At 43.0% G+C, this 12953-nt stretch overlaps 1 protein-coding gene across 1 annotated transcript in view; it reads left to right on the forward strand.

Moving 5' to 3' along the window:
* LOC137323875 (protein unc-80 homolog) overlaps positions 1-12953 on the forward strand; it is a 254762-nt gene that overhangs the window by 9724 nt on the left and 232085 nt on the right. Inside the window, exons 4-5 of the mRNA XM_067987905.1 lie at positions 7170-7483; positions 12602-12725. Of these exons, the coding sequence (XP_067844006.1) occupies positions 7170-7483; positions 12602-12725 (438 nt within the window). The remainder of the gene's footprint in view (positions 1-7169; positions 7484-12601; positions 12726-12953) is intronic.

Here is a 12953-nt window from a genome sequence, read left to right on the forward strand (position 1 = left end):
GATAATTCAGGTATTTCTGTACTGTAGCCAAGAAGGGAGGAATGACAAGCAGTACCTACTGCTGAAAGCATTGCCAAGCTTAGCTGAGGGACTGATGACAGATGGTGGAGATTATGAACAAAGTACAACAAGGTCCTAAATACCTCATCTCAGTTAATAGTATATCCATTTTAATTTCTGTAAAAAATGTTTTTCTATGTTTCTGTTAACTTTCTTTTGTGGAGGTAGGGTAAGACTTAAAATAATTCCTGAGCAAGAAAGATACATTTAAAAAAAAGAAATGGTTGGGCTTTCAGTTCATCAGGTGAAAAGTGCCATTGCTGGGGAATGGAACATTTGTCCCCACAAATGCATAATTCCCTACTGCAACAGTTTGAATTTTGCCTCTTGAAATAAGACAGAACACTGGAACAATACACAGAAGTTATGGGACTTCTATCTTGTTTCTTTACCTCAACCACAATTTTTGTCATTAAGCACATTTAATGGCTGTTACTTGACAGACTATCTCATTTTTGAAACTTGATCTTAACTTTTTTGAGTATAAATTTTGAAATGTCACACTTCCAAAAATAAATAAAAATAGGAACAGGAGTAGGCCATTCAGCCCTTCAAGCCTGTTCCGCCATTCAATGAGATCATGGCTGATCTGTATCCTAACTCCATTTACCCGTCTTGGTTCCATATCCCTTAATACCCTTGGCTAGCAAAAATCTATCGATCTTAGATTTAAAGTTATTAATTGAGCTAGCATCTATGCTTTTTGTGGGAGAGAGTTCCACACTTCTATCACCCTTTGTGTGAAGAAATGTTTCCTAACTTCTCTCCTGAATAGCCCATGCATCCCAACTGTTTCTGGTGCTATTTATATAACAAATAGAAATAGCATAGTAGAGCATGGGAAACATACACGGAATGTGCTTATTACTTTAGACGGGTGGGCAGGGGGTGAGGAAGAAAGTGGATGCATTATTAATATTTTTATATTTGTTCCAAAAATGAAAGCTTCTCTTAGAACGGCAGATGTTTATGACACAGAAGGAGTCCATTCTCCCCTTTATGTCTGGTGACCATTTGCTTTGCATGTTCCTCTGCTTTAAATATTTATCCATTTTCCCCCTTAAAGATGTTATGGTATTTGCCTCAACTACTCTCTGTGGTTTTTTTTATTCGTTCATGGGATGTGGGCGTCACTGGCAAGGCCAGCATTTATTGCCCATCCCTAATTGCCCTTGAGAAGCAGGTGGTGAGCCATCTTCTTGAACCGCTGCAGTCTGTGTGGTGAAGGTTCTCACAGGTAGGGAGTTCCAGGATTTTGACCCAGCGATGATGAAGGAACGGCGATATATTTCCAAGTCGGGATGGTGTGTGACTTGGAGGGGAACGTGCAGGTGGTGATGTTCCCGTGTGCCTGCTGCCCGTGTCCTTGTAGGTGGTAGAGGTCGCGGGTTTGGGAGATGCTGTTGAAGAAGCCTTGGCAAGTTGCTGCAGTGCATCCTGTAGATGGTACACACTGCAGCCACGGTGCGCCGGTGGTAAAGGGAGTGAATGTTTAGGGTGGTGGATGGGGTGCCAGTCAAGCGGGCTGCTTTGTCCTGGATGATGTCGAGCTTCTTGAGTGTTGTTGGAGCTGCACTCACCCAGGCAAGTGTATTCCATCACACTCCTGACTTGTGCCTTGTCGATTGTGGAAAGGCTTTGGGGAGTCAGGAGGTGAGTCACTCGCTGCAGAATACCCAGCCTTTGACCTGCTCTTGTAGCCACAGTATTTACGTGGCTGATCCAGTTAAGTTTCTGGTCAATGGTGACCCCCCAGGATGTTGATGGTGGGGGATTCAGCGATGGTAATGCCGTTGAATGTCAAGGGGAGGTGGTTAGACTCTCCCTTGTTGGGGATGGTCATTGTCTGGCATTTGTCTGGCACGAATGTTACTTGCCACTTATTAGCCCAAGCCTGGATGTTGTCCAGGTCTTGTTGCATGCAGACATGGACTGCTTCATTATCTGAGGGGTTGTGAATGGGACTGAACACTGCAATCATCAGCGAACATCCCCATTTCTGACCTTATGATGGAGGGAAGGTCATTGATGAAGCAGCTGAAGATGGTTGGGCCTGGGACACTGCCCTGAGGAACTCCTGCAGCAATGCCCTGGGGCTGAGATGATTGGCCTCCAACAACCACTACCATCTTCCTTTGTCTACCAGCTACTGGAGAGTTTTCCCTCTGATTCCCATTGACTTTAATTTTACTAGGGCTCCTTTGTGCCACACTCTGTCAAATGCTACCTTGATGTCAAGGGCAGTCACTCTCACCGCATCTATGGAATCAGCTCTTTTGTCCACGTTTGGACCAAGGCTGTAATGAGGTCTGGAGCCAAGTGGTCCTGGTGGAACCCAAACTGAGCATCAGTGAGCAGATTATTGGTGAGTAAGTGCCGCTTGATAGCACTGTCGACGACACCTTCAATCACTTTGCTGATGATTGAGAGTAGACTGATGGGGCAGTAATTGGCCGGATTGGATTTGTCCTGCTTTTTGTGGACAGGACATACCTGGGCAATTTTCCACATTGTCGGGTAGATGCCAGTGTTGTAGCTGTACTGGAACAGTTTGGCTAGAGGCGCGGCTAGTACTGGAGCACAAGTCTTCAGCACTACAGCCAGGATGTTTTTGGGGTCCATAGCCTTTGTTGTATCCAGTGCACTCAGCCGTTTCTTGATATCACGTGGAATGAATCAAATTGGCTGAAGACTGGCTTCTGTGTTGGTGGGGATGTCGGCTGGAGGCCGAGTTGGATCATTCACTTGGCATTTCTGGCTGAAGATGGTTGCAAATGCTTCAGCCTTGTCTTTTGCACTCACGTGCTGCACTCTGAACAACCCCATCCTCAATGATGGCATAGAGCCTCCTCCTCCCGTTAGTTGTTTAATTGTCCACCACCATTCACGACTGGATGTGGCAGGACTGCAGAGCTTTGATCTGATCCGTTGGTTGTGGAATCGCTTAGCTCTGTCTATAGCATGTCGCTTCCGCTGTTTAGCATGCATGTAGTCCTGTGTTGTAGCTTCATCAGGTTGGCACCTCCTTTTTAGGTACGCCTGGTGCTGCTTCTGGCATGCTCTTCTACACCCCTCATTGAACCAGGGTTGATCCCCTGGCTTGTTGGTAGAGTGAGGAATATGCCGGGCCATGAATTTACAGATTGTGCTGGAATACAATTCTGCTGCTGATGGTAAAGCATTCCATGCTCCAACAACTCTCTGCATAAAGAATTTTTTTTAACATCTTTTCTCACAATTTCAAATTGAAGACTCCTTGGCACTGACTCCCAACGAGAAGAAATTACCTTTTCCTATTAATCCCACAAAAACCCTTCATAATTTCAAAAACCTCTATTAAATCTCCTCTTAACCTTCTCTGCTCCAGTGGAAATATTCGCACTCTTCACTTTATTCTGACAAATATAGATCTCATCTGTGATATTATCCTATGACATTGCAATTGCTCAATTCTACATAAACAAGAGAGGATGTTAGCCAGTTTTACAAGTGCGTTGGATTAGATTCAGTTGGGTATGCAGCAGGAGTCCAGTCTTCAGTTTAATTGCCGGCTGACAGTTTTCAATTAAAGAGAGCTCCAGATCCTTGCTTATAACATTGCTTTACATCATTCATTTTAATTCATAGCAGTTACATCTTTTAGCCCATTTACATTATTTTATGCTTTTAAAAAAAAAAGTCTATCATTGCCGTACATATTCTCCAAAAAAGCACATCAAATTAATTCATCTTCTGGCTTCCTCTGTTCTCGGCATGTTCCACTAACATCAAAGCACCAGGGGGTGATTTCAGTCTGAGATAAGTGAAGGATCTGCCTAAGGTCAGACTAAGACTTCAAATATTAGTTTTTCTATATTTGTCATCAAACACTGCATTTCTCCCTGAACCATCCAAAGTATACAATATTTTGTTAACTCTTTTCACGTTTTAAAAGCTCACTCTTTATTCTTTATATTTCTCAGTGAAGACTAATTGAGTTCACAAAATGCTTTTCCACAGTAATAATGTAAAACCTGGAACCATTTTTATGACCCTTTTATGAATCTTTCCTTCTGTTTCTACATTGTTTTTATGTACAGTAACTAAAATAGGAGACGGTACTTACTCCAAGTACTCCAGTACGTACCTTAATCCGTAGACTAAGTACCATCAAAAAGCAAAACAGTGTTATCTCTCTGAATGAGTAGTGTGATAAAACAAATTAAATGTTTCAGACTTGATTTCTCTCCCAACTCTTGTGGCTGCAAAAAAACAGCCCTAGGACCAACAGCTTTAAGCTTGATATTTGGTAATGCAAGAAATAAAAAAAAAAGAACTTGCATTTATGTAGTGCCTTTCATGATCTCCGAAAGTCCCATAGTGCTTAACAGCTAATGAGTTACTTTTAAAATGTAGTAAGTATTGTAATGTAGAGAAATGCAGCAGCCAATTTGCACACAGCAAGATCCCACAAGCAAAAATTAGATAAATGACCAGACAGTCTGTTTTGGGTGGTGTTGTTTGAGGGATAAATATTAGTTGGGACACTGGGAGAGTTCACCTGCTCTTCTTCAAATGGTGCCGTAGGATCTTTTATGTCCACCTGAGAGGGCAGACATGGCCTCGGTTTAAAGTCTCATCTAAAAGAAGGCGCTTCTGACAGTGCTGCAACCTAGATTATGTGCTGAAATGTCTGATTGAGCCCACAACCTTTTGACTCAGAGGAGAGAGTGCTACCACTGACCCAAGGCTGATATCTAAATTAGGACAGGGTTGAAATTTCTACACCAAGTTGGGGCACCCTCTTTAAATTTAGACAGCTGAGGGTTATGGGGGCTATTTCCCCCAAAGTGTAGCACTAGTGACATCTGTTGGGCACATAGGATCCATACTGTTGGGCACATAGGATCCATACTATTGGACACATAGGATCCCCACAGACCTTCAGCATATTGGTTGTTCTAGGCGTTGTGTGTGCTATCACATGATCAGGCATTGACATGGGAGCAAATGGAAAGCACACACAATATGAGCTCATTTAAGGCCCTGAAATTCTGCAAGGGTTCTTCCAGTCACGTGTCATAACTTTGACGAGAGACTGGTGGAAATCGGGCATATCTGGACCTTCTCTTGTCAGTAGGCACAAAAGGGACATGTTGCTACTAAGAACAGCGGTTAGAGTGTCACAAAAGTGCCCATCCTACCAACCATTAAATCCATTAACGTGCAAGTAGTTTCTGCTGGCAGCAGTAGTCTGCCCTTGCAAGGCTTGCGTATACCATTCGGAAGGCATTTCCATACCAGCAATAAAGTGTGCCCAGCAAGATAGGTATGCAATGTGGTTTTGACAGCTAGGTGAATGGTTTCCTGAATGCTGTGTATGTTGTTTCTATGAAACAGTACCAAAATGAGAGAGAACTGATGTTGGCATTCATTGTAAAACTATATACTAAAAGTAGGCTACATCTGAATACATTTACCATGATAACATTCTTGAGCCCTGAAAATTTCACTCACATGCTGCTACAACCTATTCACAGGTTTGTATTATATTTGCAGCTCAACCATCATCACCCAAGCTTTGCATACATTCCAAGTTAGCGGAGCTGCCCTTGAGCTCTGAAGAGGTTCACCACCTTTTGAAGGGCTTCACAAAACTAGATCTCTAGTGTCCTGTTGTCACAACAGCATTTTTGTGTCTGTTAAATTATTGATTGGTTTCTTTATTGTTAGTCATAGAATTAATTTTGGTTTCTGTTGACTGTTTTTGTTTGGAACAGGCCAAAAGTTAATTCAAATGTGTCTACATTTTGATTCCGGTCAGATAATGGAGAGATTATTATGTTAATTGGTCCAAGCTTTCTCATTCAAATCCAAACATCCTTTGTAAATAACTAAGAATGGCATCCAATCTATTTAATTAAAAGAAGATAGTCTTCTATTGTGAACAAAAAGCAAAATACTGCAGATGCTGCAAATCTGAAACAAACAGAACACGATGGAAGCACTCAGTAGGTCAAACAGCATCTGTGGAGAGAGCTGTGCGGGCATTGTGTTTTCTTTCCTCTTTACCCTTTCCCTTGTTCTATTCCTTTTTAAATGCAGTTCATATGTAATATCTTCCAATTCTGAGGATGGGTTTAAACGCAAAACATCAACTCTCCATAGAGGCTGAGTATTCCCAACACTTTCTGTTTTTTTTAGTTTTCTATTCTCTTTTGTATAGACTTGTCTGTACAGGTCCAAGCTATCTAGCACAGATCAAAATACTGGCCTGCCTTGGTTTGTGTTTTTGAATGACAGCTGTGTTTGAGAACTGTGAGAAGGGGCAAGGTCAATGACTGACTGTAGTCCTTTGATGAACAGCTTTGTGGCTGGAGGTTTCTAGTGTGCACTTTTATCTGTGGCTGAGATCAACAGTCAGTCTGCAGCTAACAGAGAAACTGGGCTAGTTTGACTCTGTTGCAGTGTTTTGCTATTTAAGAAGTGAACATCAGTCATCAAGGTTCAATGTATGTTGAGAAATAGCTCAGGGTAAAGCTTCTTTATTGTTTTGAGATTTTGCAATGACTAACATATACCATTTTTGTTAAATAAATTATCTGTTGATTTATAACCTGAGCCACGGTCTGATAGAGTATATACTCAGTCTGCCTACCGAAGATCAAGGGAATCATGTGGAGGGCACGTGGTACGTTCCAATAATCTGGAGTACTGTTTATCAGTGGTTCTCTGTTTGACCCTGGATCTCCCTATCTAGATATTGGACAGTTAAGATTTCACTCAACTTATAAGCAATGCTTAAAGGAGAAGTCCATGATACCGAACCAGGGCAGAATATTTAGCATAAAACCCAAAGATGTAACAATTGCCTTCAATTGGAGCAATTCTGTTCCACAACTTCCCTGCTGCCGTGGTCGACTTTAGTGCAGAAAATATCTTCCTCAACAATATATAAGCCAGCTTTAGGAGAGTGAGCAGCAGTCCTTTAACAACTGCTACCACTTGATAGCCCACTCATTGACCCTAGCATCAGAGGGTTGTGTGATTACTTTGCTCTAAAATCTTTTTTTGGAAGCGTGGTATATCATCCCAACCTTTAACATACATTGTGTATTATTATGTTACAGGTCATCAAGACAAACTTGGCGTTGCAGAGACCAAGCTTCTTCACACACTGCACTGGATGCTGCTGGATGCTCCTTATGAATGCAGTAATGAGACTACAGCTGGCTTCAGTACTGGAGGGGGAGGAGGGTCCAGCTGGTCTGGAAGTAGCAGTGCTTTTGTTCACCAGGTGGAGAATCAGGGATCCCCATGCCAGCCCAGGCAGGGTAGTGCCACAGAGGAGGAGGAGCATGCCAGACCCAAGCTATTCACAAATTCAATGGCCACTGTAGAGCTGTTTGTCTTCTTGTTTGCACCTCTTGTCAACAGAATTAAGGTATATTATTAAATGGATTTCATAAATTTCTTAAACCTTACACTTTCTGGATATTTTGAAATTCAGCATAAACAGTGAGCCAAACCGTCTTAGTGTTGCTGCATTGATAAGTTGAGTTAGCAGCTCACTTCATGGTGCTAGTGCCATTTAACAATGTGCAAACTGTGCAGTGTGTTTTAGTCTTCCATTATTGTTAAACCTTTATAAATCACTGGTTAGGCCTTTTATGCTAAATTTTTATGAATCATGGGTTAGGCCTCACCTGGAGTATTATGTCCAATTCTGGGCACCACACTTTAGGAAGGATGTCAAGGCCTTGGAGAGTGTGCAGAGGAGATTTACTAGAATAGTACCAGGGATGAGGGAATTCAGTTAAGTGAAGAGACTAGAGAAGCTGCAGTTGTCCTCCTTAGAGCAGAGAAGATTATGGGGAGATTTAATAGAGGTGCTCAAAATTATGAGGGGATTTGATCGAGTAAATAAGGAGAAACTGTTTCCACTGGCAGAAGGGTCGATAAGCAGAGGGCACAGATATAAGGTAATTGGGAAAAGAACCAAAGGGGGGAAGAGGAGAAATTTTTTTGCGTAATGGATTGTTCTGATCTGGAATGCGCTGCCACAAAGGGTTGTAAATTGTAAACAATTTTACAACACCAAGTTATAGTCCAACAATTTTATTTTAAAATTCACAAGCTTTCGGAGGCTTCCTCCTTCCTCAGGTGAATGTCAAGAAATCCTCGAACCTCTCGCATTTATAAATCACAGAACAATACCTGGTGATTACAGATAGTCTTTTCAACTGCCCGTTGCCAAGGCAACCAAAGTGTTCAGACAGATAGGTGTTACCTACAGGGCCACCGAATATACAAACGGCCAGAACAAAAAAAAACAGAGAGAGAGAGAGGGGCAGAAACATAGAAACATCCGGAAGGAAAAGACAGCAATTGACCCGTTATATTAAAAACAGTTAACTTTTGTTCGCTGGTGGGGTTACGTGTAGCGTGACACGAACCCAAGATCCCGGCCGAGGCCGTCCCCATGGGCGCGGAACCTGGCTATCAATTTCTGCTCGACGATTTTGCGTTGTGTGTCTCGAAGGCCGCCCTGGAGTACACTTACCCGAAGGTCGGTGGCTGAATGTCCTTGACTGCTGAAGTGCTCCCCGACTGGGAGGGAACCGACGGCTGGACGGCCGAGGGCGCTGCAGGCGGTTGCCCGCAGATCCGACCAAAGAACACACCCACCAGCTCAACAAGCTGATCAAGACCTTCGATCCAGACCTTCGGAGCATCCTGCGCGCTCTCATCCCACATTCTCCCCGCGTGGGAGACTTCTGCTGCCTCCCAAAGATACACGGGGCCGGCGCACCCGGACATTGCTATCGTATCAGGCAGCGGAGCCCTGTGTGAGAACCTCTCTGGATACATCGAGGGCATCCTGAGACCCATCGTGCAGGGGGCCCCCGGCCTCTGTCGCGACACTGCAGACTTCCTACAAAGGCTCAGTACCTGCGGACCGGTTGGGCCGGGAACACTTCTCACCACGATGGACGTCTCGGCACTCTACACCAGTATCCCCCACGATGACGGCATCGCTGCGACAGCATCAATACTCAACACCAACAACAGCCAATCTCCAGACGCCATCCTACAACTCATCCGCTTCATCCTGGATCACAATGTCTTCACCTTCGATAACCAGTTCTTTACCCAAACACACGGAACAGCCATGGGGACCAAATTTGCACCTCAATACGCCAACATTTTCATGCACAAGTTCGAGCACGACTTCTTCACTGCACAGGACCTCCAATGAACGCTATACACCAGATACATCGACGGCATTTTCTTTCTATGGACCCACGGCGAAGAATCACTGAAGAGACTACACGATAACATTAACAAGTTCCATCCCACCATCAAGCTCACCATGGACTACTCCTCATAATCAGTTTCTTTCTTGGACACACGAATCTCCATCAAAGACGGGCACCTCACTCTACCGCAAGCCCACGGACAACCTCACGATGCTCCACTTTTCCAGCTTCCACCCTAACCATGTCAAAGAGGCCATCCCCTATGGACAGGCCCTGCGAATACACAGGGTCTGCTCAGACGAGGAGGAACGCGATGGACACCTACAGACACTGAAAGACGCCCTAGTAAGAACGGGATATGACGCTCAACTCATCGATCGACAGTTCCAACGGGCCACAGCGAAAAATCGCATAGACCTCCTCAGAAGACTAACATGGGACGCAACCAACAGAGTATCCTTCGTGGTCCAGTACTTCCCCGGAGCGGAGAAACTACGCCATGTTCTCCGCAGCCTTCAACATGTCATCAATGACGACGAACACCTCGCTATGGCCATCCCCACACCTCCACTACTTGCCTTTAAACAGCCACCCAACCTCAAACAGACCATCGTTCGCAACAAATTACCCAGCTTTCAGGAGAACAGCATCCACGACACCACACAACCCTGCCACGGTGGCCTCTGCAAGACATGCCAGATCATCGACACAGATACCACCATCACATGAGAGGACACCACCCACCAGGTGCATGGTTCATGCTCCTGTGACTCAGCCAACGTTGTCTACCTCACACGTTGCAGGAAAGGATGCCCCAAAGCATAGTACATTGGCAAGACCATGCAGACGCTGCGACAACGGATGAACGGACACCGCGCAACAATCGCCAGACAGGAGGGTTCCCTCCCAGTCGGGGAGCACTTCAGCAGTCAAGGACATTCAGCCACCGACCTCCAGGTAAGCATACTCCAAGGCGGCCTTTGAGACACACGACAATGCAAAATCGTCAAGCAGAAATTGATGGCCAGGTTCCGCGCCCATGGGGACGGCCTCGGCCGGGATCTTGGGTTCATGTCACGCTACACGTTACCCCACCAGTGAACAAAAGTTAACTGTTTTTAATATAACGGGTCAATTGCTGTCTTTTCCTTCCGGATGTTTCTATGTTTCTGCCTCTCTCTCTCTCTCTTTTTTTTTGTTCTGGCCGTTTGTATATTCGGTGGCCCTGTAGGTAACACCTATCTGTCTGAACACTTTGGTTGCCTTGGCAACGGGCAGTTGAAAAGACTATCTGTAATCACCAGGTATTGTTCTGTGATTTATAAATGCGAGAGGTTCGAGGATTTCTTGACATTCACCTGAGGAAGGAGGAAGCCTCCGAAAGCTTGTGAATTTTAAAATAAAATTGTTGCACTATAACTTGGTGTTGTAAAATTGTTTACAATTGTCAACCCCAGTCCATCACCGGCATCTCCACACAAAGGGTTGTAGAAACAGATTCAATAGTCCCTTTCAAAAGGGAATTGGATATATGCTTGAAAAGGAAAAATTTGCCAGAGTATGGGGAAAGAGCAGGGGAGTAGGACTAATTGGATAGCTTTTTCAAACAGCCGACAAAGGCATGATGGGCAGAATGGCCTCCTTCTGTACTGTATGATTCTATGATTGGAATGGTGCAGGCTTCTTATCATGTAGTACTTTGACTTTTTGTGGTAACCTTAAACTTTAGCACATTGCCATCTTAGAGGTTTTGCAGCAATATATTGCACTCCATAGTGACATTTTATGCATACACATATTACCAAGTAGGAGATAACCTGGAATGATTAGAACAGATTAATATGAATTTACTTTATTCAAAAATAGTTTCAAGAATTCTCAAAGGAGCTGCAATCTCAGTGACCAGGCATATATGCCCCCAGAAGCTCAGCAGGTCAGGCAGCATCTGTGGAGAAAGAAACGGAGTTAATGTTTCAGGTCGAAGACCTTTCGTCAGAACTGGAAGATGTTAAAAGTTCCGGTTCTGACAAAAGGCCTTCAACCTGAAACGTTAACTCTGTTTCTTTCTCCACAGATGCTGTCTGACTTGCTGAGCTTCTGCAGCATTTTCTGTTTTTATTTCCGATTTCCAGCACCCGCAGTATTTTGCTTTTGATAAATGCCTCCACAAGCACGGTAGAATTCTTGAAATTCAGAAGAAACTGGAGCACCAGTCAAATCACACTGAGATTCAGAAACTATATACTAAGATTTTTATATCAAATTTGCACTGCTTTGGGCAGATATTCAACATGAATTATGTCACCTAATCTGCAACTTACTAAATACGTCCCAAAAAGAATTGTAATGTTAACTTTTTTTTCCTGTAATTGCGTAGAAATAAGCTCTTTTAAAAAGCATTAGTGCCCATTTAATTTGCCTAGCAGGCGTGAGACACAACAAACAGCACTACTTCACTCGTGCCAGTCAGGTAACGTACTCATTTTTGTAAGCCGTCCATTTGCTCTGAAATTTGGAGCACGATGTGTATGTGCAGGCATATACACATGTACGTGCCTGCGTAAGAACAGTAGCATTCTGAGTTTGAGGAAACTGGAGCACCGTGCAGCCAAATCATGAGACTCAAAAACTACACTAAGATTTTTCCAACAAATTTGCACCACTGTACACAGAGATTCAGATTGAATATTGAAATGTAGCTTCTGTTCATATGCAAACAGGGATTAAATACTTTATGACTGGGTACATTGACTTCTATTGAACTGTGATACACATTCCACCATTCCTTTTTGGACAAAAAAAAATTAAAATTAATGGATCACACCTAAACGGTTAAAAGAAAGATGATCCACAAAGAGGAATCATTGATTGTTAACTTGTAAAATGGGAAAATTCATAGTTGTTTTTAATCAGCTACTAATCAGTTATTTACTGATAGCAGTCACCTGATGCATGGGTTCAGTATATGCCATCTTGTGATGCAAGATAGTATCGAAAGGAAGTATTCACTGTTTTCATCACTGAAAATTGGAATGAAAATAGTCATTGGTGAAAATTATTCTATTTTCATTAACAAAGACAAAAGCTACATTTCTATAACTAAAATAACACTAAAGTTCAAAATAAAGTTACAAAATTAAAAGAAAAATGATGTATTTGGCCAGTATTAACAATTGTGATTTAACGACTTTAAGTTTATTGATAATTTCCAGTTCATTAGCCTGGTCAGAATTCGTTAAATGAAAATAATTTATTCACAATTTCAAACTGCATGATGTTTTCCCTTTACTGCTTTTTCTTAGGAATCGGACCTCACCTTTCGTCTGGCCAGTGGCCTTGTGATTTGGCAGCCAATGTGGGAGCACAAGCATCCTGAAGCTCCAGCATTTACTGCTCTCGTAAAACCGATCAGAAACATTGTTACAGGTGAGAACATTTTGACAGCTCTTTACATGGTGTTAGTTAATAGGACCTTCTGGTCTTGAAATTGTACCATGCAAATATTACTGTGCGAATGCATAATATATTTGCGTAAAATTCCTTTATCCACTGCTTTAAGGGAGATCCCATTTAAAATAAACAAATTTTTACCTCCATTAAAATAACAGACAAAGGAATTTCATACGAATGCATAAAGCATTTGTGTGCTAATAT

Source organism: Heptranchias perlo, chromosome 7 (assembly GCF_035084215.1).
Source record: "Heptranchias perlo isolate sHepPer1 chromosome 7, sHepPer1.hap1, whole genome shotgun sequence".
NCBI lineage: Eukaryota > Metazoa > Chordata > Chondrichthyes > Hexanchiformes > Hexanchidae > Heptranchias > Heptranchias perlo.